This window comes from Ustilaginoidea virens, chromosome 1 (genome assembly GCF_000687475.1).
Source record: "Ustilaginoidea virens chromosome 1, complete sequence".
Lineage (NCBI taxonomy): Eukaryota > Fungi > Ascomycota > Sordariomycetes > Hypocreales > Clavicipitaceae > Ustilaginoidea > Ustilaginoidea virens.
Window position 1 is genome coordinate 5,263,512 of NC_057316.1, and position 15,761 is coordinate 5,279,272.

At 52.0% G+C, this 15,761-nt stretch overlaps 5 protein-coding genes across 5 annotated transcripts; 3 read left to right on the top strand and 2 right to left on the bottom strand.

Moving 5' to 3' along the window:
* Nucleotides 1-686: 686 nt before the first annotated feature.
* Nucleotides 687-4,518, bottom strand: UV8b_01204 (uncharacterized protein; the record flags this gene model as incomplete). Its single annotated transcript, XM_043138702.1, has 5 exons — nucleotides 687-951; nucleotides 1,057-4,145; nucleotides 4,198-4,318; nucleotides 4,381-4,421; nucleotides 4,492-4,518. The coding sequence occupies 5 exons, from the start codon at nucleotides 4,516-4,518 to the stop codon at nucleotides 687-689; spliced, it is 3,543 nt and encodes a 1,180-aa protein (XP_042994636.1).
* Nucleotides 4,519-4,990: 472 nt separating this feature from the next.
* On the top strand, nucleotides 4,991-8,849 carry UV8b_01205 (uncharacterized protein; the record flags this gene model as incomplete). The annotated part of the gene is made up of 4 exons (XM_043138703.1): nucleotides 4,991-5,166; nucleotides 5,225-5,315; nucleotides 5,372-8,152; nucleotides 8,214-8,849. The coding sequence occupies 4 exons, from the start codon at nucleotides 4,991-4,993 to the stop codon at nucleotides 8,847-8,849; spliced, it is 3,684 nt and encodes a 1,227-aa protein (XP_042994637.1).
* Nucleotides 8,850-9,644: 795 nt separating this feature from the next.
* On the top strand, nucleotides 9,645-11,643 carry UV8b_01206 (uncharacterized protein; the record flags this gene model as incomplete). Its single annotated transcript, XM_043138704.1, has 2 exons — nucleotides 9,645-10,003; nucleotides 10,071-11,643. The coding sequence occupies 2 exons, from the start codon at nucleotides 9,645-9,647 to the stop codon at nucleotides 11,641-11,643; spliced, it is 1,932 nt and encodes a 643-aa protein (XP_042994638.1).
* A 587-nt stretch (nucleotides 11,644-12,230) lies between these two features.
* UV8b_01207 (uncharacterized protein) lies at nucleotides 12,231-13,553 on the bottom strand (the record flags this gene model as incomplete). Its single annotated transcript, XM_043138705.1, has 3 exons — nucleotides 12,231-12,887; nucleotides 12,994-13,219; nucleotides 13,381-13,553. 3 exons carry the CDS (start codon nucleotides 13,551-13,553, stop codon nucleotides 12,231-12,233), a joined length of 1,056 nt encoding a protein of 351 aa, XP_042994639.1.
* Nucleotides 13,554-14,182: 629 nt separating this feature from the next.
* UV8b_01208 (uncharacterized protein) lies at nucleotides 14,183-15,708 on the top strand (the record flags this gene model as incomplete). Its single annotated transcript, XM_043138706.1, has 2 exons — nucleotides 14,183-14,791; nucleotides 14,974-15,708. The coding sequence occupies 2 exons, from the start codon at nucleotides 14,183-14,185 to the stop codon at nucleotides 15,706-15,708; spliced, it is 1,344 nt and encodes a 447-aa protein (XP_042994640.1).
* Between the last annotated feature and the right edge of the window lie 53 nt (nucleotides 15,709-15,761).

Here is a 15,761-nt window from a genome sequence, read left to right on the forward strand (position 1 = left end):
AGAGTTGCTGCGTACGGAGGGAACAAGCACCGAGCCAACAATGTGTGCATGGGTCTGCGGTTTCTGTTTTCCCGCAACTCAGCTTTATATTGGCAGCAATCCAACCAAGCATGGCCGGGAAACCCGCAGGTAGTCCCGTCGCGGCAGGAGAGGTAAACCGTGACCTGCCCGCATCTGCCGCAGGGTATACACCCCGTACGAAGAGTGAAAGCTGCCCTACTGCCTGCCGGCTTGACTTGGCATTCGTGACTGCGGCCATGATGACAAAGTGTGGGCCGTCTTGCTATGGAACCTTGTCATCTTTCCCGGAACTACTAGTCCTCAAACGAGAAAAGAGGGAGACGGGGGCAAAAAGTCAATTTCGCATCGGGCAAGTACCAGCTAACGTCCGCGAGCGTTTTGCTCCGGTTTGACGCGTTATTCATGTGTTTGGTCATGCAACATCGCCATGTAAGTAAGGTATGTACGAGAGGTGCGTGAGAATATTTGTCGTGAATCCAGAACACGTAAAATAAGACAACGCGCTCCCCATCCATGCTCCACGAATACGAAGAAAACAGAAGAAAAAAAAAGAGAGAGAGAGAGAGAGAGGCAAAAGAAATACGAAAAAAAGGTCTGCCCTTGGTATAGAAGCAGACTGATCTTGCTCTTGTCATGGCTCACGATGGCTCATGCACACGGCATGCCTACCTCATATCAGCCGGCGTCAACGCCTGCACCATGCTTGTGCCCTCGCTGAACCGTGTCCTGAAAATACGGTTGGCGTTCTGGAACATGCCATCCTTTAGACTGACGACAATGAATTGGGAGCCCTTGAAGCGTGTCTTGATGAGCCGCCCGATGTTTTGTGTGTGAGAAAGATCCAGGGCTGCATCGACCTCGTCAAGAATGTACATGGGAGCTGGCTTGAACTGCAAAAGCGCCATGATAAGCGCCAGCGCAACCAAGGATCTGCACGTAGTCACATTCCATGTCAGCTTTCTTGTCCCACCACCGACAAAAGAAAGAGGGAGACCTTCTCCTTGTTGGTGGATTTTGGTGTGTGGGAACTCATACCTTTGACCGCCACTCAGCTCTGTTAAACTTTGTTTCCACACTTTGCCCAGGCATACTTTGACTTCAAGCCCGTCGCTGATGGTCTTGCCTTCGGGCGGATCGAGCTTGGCGAAGCTGCCGCCCGGAAGGAATTCGGAAAATATCTGCCCAAAGTCCCCATTCACCTTTTCCCACGTCTGGTGCAACGCCTTCTTCTTGTAGTCGTCGAGGCTGACAATCGTCTCCTCAATCTTTCGCTTGTCGCGGATGACCGTCTTGATCATATGTTTCAGCGTCACCTCCTTCTTCTCGACGCTGTCAATCATATTCATCACCTTGGGGTTGATCTTCTTCTTCATGCCCTGGAATCGGTCTGTCAGGTTTCGCAGAGTAGATTTGCATTCCCCAATGTTCTGGCCCTGAAAGTCATACGGCGTCCCACTCCGGCCAAACTTGTCCTTCTCGTCCTGAATCCACTCATGTTCGGATTCCAAATGAGCCACGTTGTCTGCAGCGCCTTGTTGTTCCTTGTGGAAACGCTCAATCTGATGGCCCAGCTTCTGCATCTCCAGCCCCTCCTCCGTGATTCGTGCATTCTTTGACCTCATGGCTTCCTCCAGAGCTCCAAGTTCGTCGTCGAACAGACTGAGCTTGGCTTTCTCGTCATCCAACTGAGATTGCACCGTGTCATGCGTCTGTGTCAGTGCAGCTTGTTGCTTCGACAGATTCTCCACGTCCTGCATGGCTGCCTTGATTCCGAGCTCCGCTTCTTGCGCTTGTTCGCGCGCTGCTGACAAGTCAGCGCTGACTTGCTCCAGATCGAGTTGTGCGCTCTGAAGTTCCTTTTGCAATGTTTTGACCGTTGAGCATCTTTTATCGAGGCTAGTTCGCAACTTATCCAGAGACTGCTGGAGTTCAACGAGTTTTGCGTCCTTGTTCGTGTCAAAGTCCTTCATATCTTTCTCGATTCTCTTCACGTCGGCGTTTGCTTCTGCTTGGCGTGACTTGGCCTGAGTGATACCCTCCTGAAGTTCAGCAATGCTAGCCTTCATGTTCTCAATCTCTTGGATGATTGACGAAGAAGAATTACCGCTGATTTGGTCTTCAGCAAGTTTGATTTCGTGGCGTTTCAGGTCTAGATCCTGCTTAATGCGTCGAGCCTGATCCAGCTTGGACTTCTCTTGGGCAATTACGATTTGCACATCCCTGAGAGATTGCTCCATATCATTGAGCTGTCGGCTGATGTTGTTCAGCTGCTGAAGCGTTACCAGCACACCGCTGGAATTAGGAGAACTGCCTCCCGACAAGGTACCAGACGGATCATATGCATCCCCTTCCAGAGTAATGCTTCGCATTTTGACCTGCGGATCAAATGTAACACGCTTGGCAGTTTCTGCATCAGCGCAGATCAACGTGTTCCCAAATACATATTCCATGGCAGCTGACACTTGTTCGTCATACCCGACCAGTGACAGCGCCAGGTCGACCTTACCAGGGGCAAGACTCTGCGCAGTTGCGATGCTTTGGGCCGATGCTTTGAAAGCAGCAATCTTGTTGAGAGGGATGATTGTCACCCGTTTGCGTAGCTTGCCTTTTGTAAGCAGCTGTGTACCCGTAACCTCGGAGTCAACGACGACGTTATATAGTCGGCCACCTGCGCAGATTTCAAGAGCTGTACCGGCTTGAACATGTTCCTTTTCGAGCGTGAAAAGTTGCGCGACGAGGCCCTTTACTTTTGACCTATCGAACCCCGGAACGGGATCAGCGTAATTGAAATCTATGTTGGCGACTTGGCGCTTGAGCTTGTCCGAGTCATGACGAAGCGACCTTATCGTTTGCTGTAGAGAAGATTCTCGCTTATACATTTCTTCTTCTTGACCGGGTTCGAAACCAAGCTTCGCGAGCTCCTTCTCGAGCTGCTGCGCCTGATGTTTCAATCCGTCAAGATCACGAAGAAGGCCTGCGTTCTGTTCTTTTGCTTTTCTAGCACGCGGTTCCTCCTCCTTCACGCGGCTCTGCAAATGTGTAATCTTGATCTTGGCCTGTTCTTGCTCTGTAGCCGCGGCTGTAGCTCGGTTCCGTGCATCCTGAAGTTGGCCTTGGTAACCATTCTCTTGGCCGTCTTTTGAGGCGACGCCAGTTTGTAGAGTCTGTAGGAGCTCCTCTTTGGACTCGACATCCTGAGTTTTCTTGGTCAAGTCATCCTTTGCCTCGTCATAGGACGCCTTGGCACGATTGAAAGCTGCAGTCTTGCCATCCAGCGCAGCGTCTAGTTCCGAAACCAATTTCTCTACAGTTTCCCTTTTATCCTTTTCCTCGTTTAAGCTCGTATTCTTCAGATCCATGACGGTGGCAAGACGGACTAGCTCGTTTGCGTGCTCCTTCAGAGTTTTTTCCAGTGCCTGTGCTTTCCCACCTTTCTTGACCTCTTTGTCACGTTGCACCCTGACCTTTTTAATGTCTTCCTCCAAGTGAAACAATTCGCTCTTGAGGCGGTCGGCAGATTTTTCTAAAAATTTATGACGCTTCTTCTTCTCTTCCAAGTCCGCAGCTGATTGCGTGAGCTTCTCCTGGCACCTGACGTAGTCGTATGCGACAACGACTCTTGTAAGACGCTCCAGGTCATTTTGAGTCTGCTGAAAATCAAGGAATGCTCTCTTTTCGGTCCTGAGCTTTTCCAGTTTTGGTTCGATCTCATCTTTGAGTAATTCCCGCAGTTCCTGAAGCTTTAATTCCTTTTTGGCCATAGTTTTAAGTGCCTTATCTCGGCGATCCTCGAACATCCTCGTTCCAGCAGCTTCCTCGATCATGGCCAGGATCTCTACTGCTTTCATGTTCAACACCTTGGTGATTCGACCTTGCATGATGAGGAAATTGGGATTGTTGATGTTGAGCTGCACTGACTGGAAGAGGTTTTGAACGGTCTGTTGCTGTGCACGGTGGCCGTTGATAAGATATTTAGACGTGCCTCCCAACACGATTTGGCGTGTCACACTGATGCTCGCATACTCCTCGAAGCCGATCGGCGATTTTTTGGTATCTCTGTTGTCGAAAACGATGGACACGCTAGCCTTGGTGACACCGGCCTGCCCGCGCTTGTATATTAAGTCCTGATTTGGGGATCAGCTTAAAATCCCCTACGCGACAAGAGCATGGTCTTACTTGAAGATTCTGAGCTCGAACTGTCGACATGTTCGTGATGCCTAAAACGAAGCAAATAGCGTCGAGAATATTTGATTTGCCACTGCCATTGAGGCCCGTGATCGAATTGAAGCTCTCATCCCTAGTTTCAATACGTCAGAAAGGGAAGTCGGCGCGAATCATGGCGGCCACTGATTTGTTTACCAGCCTGATATTACCGTCCGAACGGCATACGACTTGAAGCCCTACATCGGAGATTAGAAAACAAAAACAGTCGCATTCATGAATGGGAGGATATTCAGAAAAGCGGCGTACGTCAATGATGACTTCCACGACCCTCATGTTTTGGAAGTCCTTGGGCTCTGAAGGTGTGAATGACGAGAAAACTGCATGCTGGGTAAAGCATCAAACAGATACACATCATCATATCCCACCTTAACGACGCGCGCGGTAGAAGTAAACAGTAATTGTTCGGTGTCCGATAAGATAAGAATAAGGACTTATCGACACGTGCTCTTAGTAGGCGTCGTGGGGCGTCCAACAAAGTAAACGCGAATAGAGTGATTATCCTCAGCGCGCTAACCCGATTCAGGAGTAATCAAAACATTGCCACACTGGAATGATGTATGATCTTCCAAAGCTCTCCACCATCTATTTCAATCAATTACCTTGGCCCAGGCTCTCATTATAGCTTCATCCCTCCGCCTATAATCATACTTTTGGATGTGCTTGATGAATTTTTGATTGCTCTTTTTGTCCTCGGCAGAAGACGCGACGCGCGGCTCTTACCGCCATTCCGGCAGAGTAGCGTACCATGGCAGCAATGAGACCACCTCGTTTGCAGGTAGGCTCCGAGGCTTGGATATCCGAGGAGCGAAATGCAGCCTTGCAAATTGTTCAGTCAGAGGTGGAAGAATTTTCATACTCTGCCCGGAATGAGTTGGACTGGCTCAACGAACATATGGCTGGCATCTTCAACGAGAATGAAACGTACGAGGAGGCCCTCAGCTCTGCAAAATTTAGGTTTGATGGCTAACCGTAACAGCAGAAATTTTGCAGAGATTTTCAAAACTCCGGGGAAGCTTCGAGGGAAAACACCTAGGACTGCAAATCGTGCGAAACTTACAGAAACGCGTGTGGTCAGTATTTGTCATATATGGTGCATCGCTTGATGGCGCATACTGATTTGACATAGCCTCTCTCCGAGGTGTTCTCTGCAACTCCGCTTGGCGTTTCAAGCCCCTTGAATAAGAATCAACGCGCAATAAGTAGAAACGCTGAAAGAAGCTCCCCCAGCCCTCTTCGACCGCAAAACTCCCGCCTGGCTGTGTTTTCATCGAAACAGTCAATACATGGAACCCAAGACTCTGGCTACTTTGGAAGCCAAGATGTCGCCCCGGTGCATATTCACATGGATACGGACTTTGAAGATGAGGAAACTTCCTGCCAGATGAATGCAAAGCCCACAACTACGATGTCACCAGAGAAAAATCCAGCAGGGATTGCATGCACTGACTCGCCGGAGAAAGCGTTACAAACCGCAAAACAGGATCAAACAGTGCGGATTTCAGCTGAAGTATCGGAAACAACTGCTGCTGGGGCGCATTTTCACCCCGACCATGAACCAGGATGCGATGAAGCTGCATCAGCTGAAAGTCAACCGAACCTCGAGGCTAAACAAATTGCTCAGCATACTGATGATGCCCGCTCTACTTCAGACGGCTCAAGCCCGATACGCCCCGTTGTTCGCAAGAGCAGCCTTAATTTCGCGTCTCTGCCAGCCAGGGAGCCTCTCGCAGCTGGTAAGAGCAGTGGTGCTCGAGTCTCCCGAAGTAGCCACCTGGATCACGGAAGGGCAAGCTACTACAACAGGCAAACTGGCGGCAAGAGCATAGGAGGAACTCTGATGAAATCGAATCGTGAAGAGGACCAAGAACATGACTTGTTCGCGGAAGATGCTGCGTTTTCACAAACTGTCACCGACGATAACAAGACCTATACTCAACGGCTGCAGGATCAGATTAACATGCTTGGCCAATCGCAATCGAAAACTGCAATTTTCACTCAACAGAGCAAGACACCTGCGCCGAAGACTGCCTCCCCGCTTCCGTTGAAAACCCTTCAGTCTACACCGGGGGCTTTCCCCCAGGATGACGATGATGACTGGATCGAGCCGCCTGCTACGGTTGGTTTGGCAGCCGATGACCGGCCGAGTTTCTCGAAGAGTCATTCTGCAGTTGTCGTGGAAGGTATCCAAGGCAAGAAGACCATCGGTCAAACGGATTTTGTCTTTTCAGATAACGAAAGTGCTGGTGCTGCTGAAGTATGTGTACAGGACAGAGTGGTCAAGCAATCCTACGGTGATGAAAAACTTGCCTCTGTTCCAGGTATTCCGATCATGGATCGGACAGACGAAGAACCTCAACTTCATAAAAATGTTGCGTCCTTTGCTAAACCAGGTCTCATGACAGTGGCTGAAATCAGTGGCTTTGATACACAGCTTAGATCGCCCTCTCGAAGTGTTCGAGAAAGCCCTCTAAGACAAGTAAAGAACAAGCTGTCGTCCATTTTGAAAAGCTCCAGAGGTCTGTTGGCTAGTAGCGCTGCCATAAGTGCGGAGGGAAAATCTCTGATGTCACCATCATCAGCTCGCCTTGGCCTGCATTCCATCATGTCGTCAGAATCGATTGCTACTAAACAAGGACTGGGTCTTCAAATCCCGCAAAACACAGCAGTGGAAGCTGAGTCCAGCCCTTCACGAACAACCCGCCGAACCCGGGCTTCAGCCGAAAGGGAGCGAGAGGAGAAGAAGCGCGAAAAAGAAATCAAAAGACTCGAAGAGCAGAACGAAAAATTGGAAAAGATGCGGGAGAAAGAACGCGAAAAAGCCCGCGTTTTCAGTAAAGAACAGGAGAAACTCGCTGCCATGGAGAAGCAGATTGCGTTTCAAAAGGATTACACACCATTGTCGGCTCAAGAGACCCTTACCTCGACTAAAGCCTTGGACGAAGAAACCGTGTCAATAGACAAGGACGTCGACATGGATGATGCATCTTCAGCGCCTGCGCCTTCGGCGTCACATTCCGGAGTTCGTACTCATGTTGTGCGTAGCAAAGAGTTCAAGCGACCTGTAAAGCCAACCCGAGAAACACAAAACCGAACAAAGCAGGCGCCCACTGTCATCAGAGTCAATACGGGATCGCAGCACTCGCAGTATAGATTGTCCACCGCGCAGCCCGATACGTCTTCCTCTTCGTCGTCTCAGTCATCCCATCAGGTCAGCAGCAAAGTCGGCAAGGCATCCTTACCACCTAAACCATCCACTCAAAGCTTGAGAAGTGCAGCAGCGACTAGCCGTGTGAAGGCGCAGGAATTGGCTGCGAAGAAGAAAGAGCAAGAAGAGCGCGAGGCTCAAAGGCGTCGGGACGCGAAAGCCGAAATAGAAAGGAAAAAGGCTGCGGCACAGGAGGAACAGCGTAAGCATGATCAGCTTAAGCGCCAAGAGGTCGAGCGGCAACGACAACAACAGCAAGAACAAGCAGCCTCACAGGCGCAAAACAAGTGCGGTGCTCAGAGAAAGGCTGCCATTGAAAAGGCAAAGCAAACTAGAGCACCCCCTCCTGCTGTGCGCTCTCAACCCAATGGCCCACCCGACTTCTCAACGTTTGATGACCCTGCGCTCAGTCGACCTCCGTCTCGACCAACGTCCAATGCCCCATGGACTCAAGATGAACCCGGCCGTCCGGTGAATGCTGTGCTGTCTAACGCTGGTAAATCTGGCGCAAAGCGGCCATTGACCCAAGACAAGGGCGATGAAACCCAATACAAACAGCCCCAAACACGAGGAGGTGCGGCATACCAATCAAACGACGCTAAACGACGCCGGACAAGTGAACCTGCGGACGAAGAAACTGATGGCTCGAGCCAAAGAAACATCAGAGGACCACCAGTCCGGCCGTCAGCCGCGTTCAAGAAGGTCAGTGATTAAATATATTTGATATTTGACCCCGTAATCCTGTTACTGACGTGAATGGCAGGAACTGCCATCGAAATCGATCTTCCAAGCTGGATACACGAATGCGCCTCAGAGCAATGCGCCAAATCTCTTCAAGGGTCCAGTTCATGCATACAGCAGTGCTCAGATGAAGGGAGTGCATCCGCTGGACATGGCACAAATCTCGAAAGGTGCTATCCCCTTTGCACCGAACCCCAATGCTGCTGGATTAGCACATAAAACGCCAGCTCGACCAGGTCCCGCCGCAAATGGCGGCAAGTCCGCCGCTAAATCTGTCCCTCGATCTTCCCCGAGGTTCCAAAATGGCGAAACCATAGAGCTTCCCGAAATTCAGACAGATGACGACAGCGAGGATGATGAATCGAATGGCGTGACTGTCGCACCTTGGGCGGACTCGCCAGATCTGAGAATGGCGCTGATGCGTCAGGAGACTATGGATCCCTCCCGGATTTTTGGACCCCCTGCACCATTGAACATGGAGGAAGTTTTCAACAAGAGCAAGGACAGGTTTCACAAGTTCCGCGCCAGAACCTCTAGTGCTAACTGGAGCGGAGCCGATCGATTGACAGAGGAGGAAGTCCGGAAAGATTTGATAGCTCGCGACAAACTTCGGCGCGACGGAGGGTGGTCTTACGAAATGAGTAGGGATATGCTGTAGATACTGAGTTTGATTCGCTTCACACTCTGATGACACCAGGTTTGAAAGAGGCAACGGGTATGGTTTGAAGAATTAAGACATGAAGGGCGTTTGGGCGGCAATCTTGTTTTCTGAACCTGCATAGCATTGACTTTCAACTGAGGCGGTGTGTTTTCATACATGCGAAACGGATTATCCAAGCAAAGGCGACTGAGTACCTCCTAAGTACCTCCTAGGTAGGTGCCTAAGATAAGCTACCTGTAGGTACCTAGGTGTATATATTTTTCAGACGAGGAGCCGAACTTGGAACTGCTTAAGCTGGACATTTATGTCAAGTCGGCTCAGTAGTCAACTACCTACCTAGGTACCTAAGGTAGGGAATGAGTTGGCGATTGGCGCTTTGAGCAAGAGACGCGAAGAAATACAAAAGATTTGGGTTGAGCAGTAGGGGGCAGGCACCTACCTAGGTACCTTAGGTAAGGTTAGATACCTGTCTAGGAGGCGGGAGGTCATCTGTAGCTTGTCGCTTTAATCAGAAGGGGGCGGCGGGTCAGAATGAAGGGGTTGTATTGGATGAGGTTTGGTATCAACCCACCCTGCCAATGGCTGTCCCCGTTTTTCCTTTCCCTTTTTTTTTTTTTTCCTGAAGAGAGTTCCTGAAGGCCTCAACTCAAGCCCGTCTTCCTCAACCAAACACAAATCCATCCTGATAAACATCCCTTCCCCTTTGCTGCTCCGCGGCATTTCCTCAGGCGCAACATTTATTTCTTTTATGCTCGCCAGCACCTTTACCCACAAGTTCAGTCTATTCGGAATATGCTAAGGCAAGGCTTTCGCCGCTGTGCCGGCTTGGCCGCCGTCGGCGCTCCATCTGTATTTGTCCGCGCTCAAGCTTCCCTGCCTGTTGCGCAGAGGACAATACTATCTCTTTCACGCAATGCCGCGGTTTTCCGAAGCCTGCCATGTGCACTCAGACTCTACAGCTCAGAAGGAGCAGCTGTCGAGTCTCCGACACCCGCAGAGACGGTAGCGGGTGAGATTTCTAATTTTGCCGACTTGTCCACGCTCGGTGTCCACCAAAACCTCCTGAAAGCCATAACCAAGGACCTAGGTTACGCCACGATGACCCCTGTCCAGGCAAAGACCATCACTCCCGCCCTCAAAGGCACGGATATGTGAGTTTAATGATTGTTTTCTCGTTTCTTCTCTCGGCTCAAATCGGAGACTAACCTGCCGCCATAGCGTGGCTCAAGCCAAGACTGGTACGGGGAAAACCATCGCCTTCCTGCTACCGCTGTTGCAGCGAATGATTGAAGAAGATCCCTCTCTTGCCTCCAAACAAGCTTCTCGACGTGCTCGGTCAGATGACATCCGCGGAATTGTTCTCTCTCCCACCCGTGAATTGGCTGAGCAGATTGCCGTCGAAGCTCAGCGCCTCGTTAAGCACACTGGCCTTGTTGTGCAGTCAGCCGTTGGGGGCACAAGCAAAAGTTCCATGCTTCGACAAACTCAGAGACAGGGATGCCATCTTTTAGTTGCCACCCCCGGGCGCTTGAATGACCTCCTCCAAGACCCACAATCTGGTATAGAGGCACCAAATCTAGCAGCTTTGGTTCTGGACGAAGCGGATCGTATGCTAGATGTTGGCTTTGAAAAGGAACTGAACGACATCGTCGGCTGCCTGCCAAGCCGAGACCAGAAAGTCCGACAGACTATGCTGGTTTCGGCCACTATACCCGACAATGTCATTCGTCTTGCTCGCAAAATGGTCCGATCCGACGATTTTGAATTCGTCCAGACCATTGGCGAAAATGAATCACTTACTCACGATCGAGTTCCTCAACATCTCGTTCGCCTGAATTCATGGACCAACGCCTTTCCGGCCATATTTGAGCTCATTGACCGCGAATCGGCCAAGGCGGACGAAGACCGGGAAGCAGCACCGTTCAAGGCTATTGTATATCTCAACACTACGGCCATGGTGGAAATGGCCAGCGAGCTCGGTTTCCAGCGAAGGAAGCAGGGTCTCATGAAGCTTTCTACATTTTCCATCTCGTCCCAGCTCTCGCAGTATGCTCGGACGGCTTCGGCAGACAGGTTCCGCACCGTGCGAAAGGGAGTCTTGTTCTCCTCCGATGTCACAGCCCGTGGCATGGACTTCCCGGACGTTACCCACGTTATCCAGCTGGACTGCCCCCGAGACCGCGAATCCTATATCCATCGACTAGGCCGCACTGCTCGACAGAACAAGGGCGGCGAGGGATGGCTCTTCTTGCCACCAACTTCACTGTCCCCGGCGAGAAAGCTTCTTGAAGGGCTGCCTCTACAACCCAACGATACTCTTGAAAGTGCCAAGGTCAACGCCGAGGCCGAAAACCTGCCAGAGTATCATGAGAAGATAAAACAGCTCACCCAGTCTCTACCTAGAAAGATGCTGGTGAATGCCTACACCTCCCTCTTCGGCGGCCAAATTCATCGAAGAGAGGAATTTGTCGAAGATGTGAACCAGTGGGCAACTGTGGGATGGGGCTGGAGCGAGCCGCCTGCCGTTTCGCACAGTTTTGCCCGCAATCAAGGCCTGCTTGACTCTGCCTTGAATATTCAGGAACGCAGTCATGCACGAGATGATGACTTTGACCATGACAAGCCTCGCCGCGGTGATCGTTATGCAAATCGTTCCGGACACAGGTCAGAGAATTCACGATCGTCGGACCCATTCGTTGAAATGGGGCGTCAGGTCCGTCGAGATGGACCTCCGAACAAGCGGCCTAGACGGTTCGACTCATCCAGAGGTTCCCGACGAAGCTCCTGGTGAGAAGGCTCCGGCGTGATGCAATGGATCTAGATTTGGATTTTGCACGATTTGAGATAACAAAAACAGGAAACTTGTTTGAACTTTCAAGGAATACCGGAACGGGAAATTGGTGGATCCCCATGTACATTAAATCAGTATAGGTGGTGTAAGAGTATGTGGGATACCGGCGAAAAGGCTGGAGGAAAGGGAGCCATTATCATCCACCATTCCCTTCCAAAGGAAAAGGGAGAAAAAAAAAAGTCGCTATCACGGAAGGCAATCTCGCAAAAGACGTTATCAGAAAATCTCCTACCACCAAGGCTTTGCTACGAATGGTCCGCTTTACTGTTTTTTTAATGCAATTTTTTTCTTTTTCTTTGCCTTGGAAAACAAAAAAAAAACAGTCATAATGTTCACATGCTCCGTAGTATGTACAAAAAGGCCTTGAGAATCTGAATAGCGGTCTTTTTTTTTTTTTTTTTGTAGATACAATCATAAAACCCCAGTCATGTCGAATCGAGTGAAAGTGGCTGGCCGATATTCCCCAAGATGAGCAAATGAACCAATCATTTTGCCTAGCACAAAGGCTGGATGCTCCTTGGTCAATGTCACCTCGGGCCCATCAACATGTTTGAATCCCAAAGAAGCACTCTTTCATCCCATCCGACAGAGGCGACCCACCCTCCAACACCAAACAGACACCAATCAACGCCTGTGACGAACTCTGTGTGTCGGTTCATGACGCCCAGTTGGACTCCTGGCTTTGCGCCTGCCACGGGCCCTGACGGCTGGGCCGAGCCATCGTTCCACAACCGTACAGTCATGTCGTAGCTTCCGCTGAGGAGGACATCACTCGCGTGAGGACTCCAAGCCAAACGACGGATGGCATATTCGTGGCCATGCATTACCGAAAGCGGGCCTGTTGTCGGGTTGCGAATGTCAAATGTGCGGATGATGCGATCGACGCCTCCGGTGGCAACAATGGCATCGTTGTATTTGTTCCAGTCGTGGGTAAGGGCTTCGGCCGGTTGACTTGCGGCTGCGAGGCCAGGATTGACGCCTGGTCGTGCACCGGCGGCGTGTATCGGGATGGTCGATACGAGGTGATACTTGGCGGAGGAAGGAGTGCGGAGGTCGTAGATTCGGAGGTGGGAGTCGGAGGAGACGGCTGAGACCAAGGCTGGGTTCGATGGGCAGAACGAAGTGCTGTACGTACAGTTGCCGACAGGCAGCGTTTTTAGCGAGTGGGCACGGGTTGGCGACCACTGAGAACAAACGAGGTGGTTAGCTATAGTCTGAGATGGAGCACGAGGAGCTGAGCCGAGCCGAGCCGAGTCCGCGGGCTCGAGCGCAAAGGTGCCCGTCACTGACAATTTTCACCGTTCCGTCCCACGAGCTGGAAATGAAGGTGTCCTTGGAGACGGGGTTCCAGCAGACTGAGAAGGTCTCTCTTTTGTGTTCGTGAAAGTTCATGACGGGAAAGTCATCGACGCCAAGGTCAAACAGCTTCAACGAGCCGTCGCCGCAAGCCACGATGAATTGATTGTCGTTAATCTCCGACCACGCCAAGTCGTACAGCGCATCGTTTGTATCGAAACTACCACATCCGACCGACGTCTTTGGGGTCAGCTTTGACGGATCCGCCTTACGCAAGTCTTGTTGTAACGTCCACGTCCACCCGCGCAGAAGCTTCCCTGCCCCGCGTTCGTCTTCCCAAGGAACGAGAACAAAGGAAGGGGAAGGCGGCGAGCAACATACGTCTTCTCGACTCGGACTCCCTGCGCCGTGAGCCCTAGCGCAAACGCGCGGCCGTTGCCGACAATCCCAAAGTTTGCCGAGGTGGCGACGGCGATGCGCGAATCGTAGTACGGGGAGTACTTGACTGCGTAGGGATTGTATCCTTGGGTGCGGAACTCGAGCATGGCAGCCATTGTCGGATGGGGGATGGCGCCTGCTGTGCAGCACGGCACATTGGAGGTCCTTGGTCAGACGGGGGGGAGCTTTTTCGGAGGGCTACTCGATGCGTATCGACGGGCCATGGAAGGGAAGGGGGGAGGGTGGTGGTTTCCGGAGACTGGAAAAGGCTTGCGAATCCTACCGAATGGCGGTTTGTTGAGGAACATGTGCCTCGGTAATGTAATTGGTGCGGTGCGGTGCGTGCTTTGACTTGACGGGTTGACTTGCGTTTGATGTGGGGGAGCGGCTGGCTGGCAGCTGGCTGGCAGCTGGCTGCCAACATGACCCACCGGCGTGTGTGTGTGTCTGTGTGTGTGTGTGTGTGTGGTTCGCAGCTGGGAACCAGCTATGTACTGTAGGTACAGTAGTTTAAAGTGGCTCGTCCCAGGTCAGGTGATGTCGCGTATGAGAGGCGGTGGACCTTGACACGTTCAGTTGTAAAGTTCCATGGAGTCTTGGGGGGTCCGTATCTACTGTAGCAGTCGAGGCTGTTGCAAGCTTGTTGAGTGACGTGACGACTTTGCCGTCATGACGCTGAAGGAGGCAGTTTTGGCTGATTGAACGCAAGAATCCGTCTGCCAACAGCGGCCACAGTCTGGCCACGATGAAATCGTTTCTCACCAAGCAGGCATGCGAGCCAAACCCGCAACCGAAACGGAAGCTCAGTCCGGATCTCGAGCTCGACCCGGACAGCAACGACGACTCGACCGAAGTCAAGCTCGCTCTCTTGTCGTCGGTCTATCCCGCCTTGGCGCCAGAGACCCTGTTGGACATCCTCCTCGCTCACGATGGATCGGTGAGTCAAGCCTCTGCGGCGCTCCGGGCTAACACGCAGCGGCAGCGGCAGCGAGATAGGAGGCCCGCCGCCATTGGCAGTCAGCCGTCGCTGAAGCAGTACGCCTCGCCCGGAGACGCCGCGTCGCCATCCAACAAGAAGATGAAGGCGAGGAAGGGGAGCACGCTGCACTTGTACGACCCCGACGATGTGGCGGAGCACACGCCCTGCACGATAATACACCACTTCCTGCCAGCCGAGGATGCTAAAGACTTGCTCAAGGAGCTCTTGGAGGAAGCCAGATCTTTTGAACAGATTACGTTTAAGCTGTTCGACAATGTGGTGTCCAGCCCTCATACTTCAGCCTTCTTTGTGGACAGCAGCGAAGAATTGACGGCCCAGAAATCGGAATACTACTACAACGGGTCACAATTGACGGTGGGTTCAAGTCTTGCTTCGTTGTGCTGCGTTTGGGCAAAGAAGAAAGAAGAGAAGAGAGACAAAGCGCGCCCAAAAAAAAAAAAAAAAAAGAAAAAAAGAAAAAAAAAAGAAAGAGAAAGAGAGAGAGAGAGAGACAGAGGCTAACTTGGGTGATGCTTTCTGGTTCGAATCTTGGGCAGGACGTTCGCCGCATCACACCGCAGCTAGCAAAAGTGAAACCCCTCGTACGAGACGCTGTCAACGAACAGATCCAGCTCCGAATCAAGACGCGGTATCCCGGTGGCAAAAAGCTGAAGCATCAATCGTCGGATGCGTGGATGCCGAACTCGGCCTTTGTCAACTGCTACAGCGGCGCGCAGCAGGGCGTCGGGTGGCACAGCGACCAGCTCACGTACCTGGGCCCCAGGGCCGTGATTGGATCCATCTCCCTGGGCGTGGCACGCGAGTTTCGCGTCCGAAGAGTCGTGGCCCGGGACGGCGGCGACACAAGCTCGGCGGCGGAGTCGGACGCCGAGGGCCAAATCTCCATACACCTGCCGCACAACTCGCTTCTCGTCATGCACGCCGAAATGCAGGAGGAGTGGAAGCACTGCGTCCCGCCGGCGCTGTCCATCGACCCGCACCCGGTGGCGGGAAACAGACGCATCAACATTACGTACCGGGACTACAGGCATCGGTTCCATCCCAGGCACACGCCGCGGTGCGGGTGCGACGTCCCCTGCGTTTTGAGGGTGGTGCAGAAGAAGAAGAAGAGTCTGGGAAGGTACTTTTGGATGTGCCACGCAGGAAACGTGCCCGGGAAGAAGGGCTGCTCGTTTTTCCAATGGGCCGACTTTGACGATGAGGGGAACCCGGTTCTCGACCCGGGAGGCGAGACGGGACGAGGCGGTCAGCAAGAGGCTTCGGTGGAATGAGGCAGCTTTTGCAACTTTTGGAAGCTTTGGAGTCGCAAAGTGGGTGGGTCAGA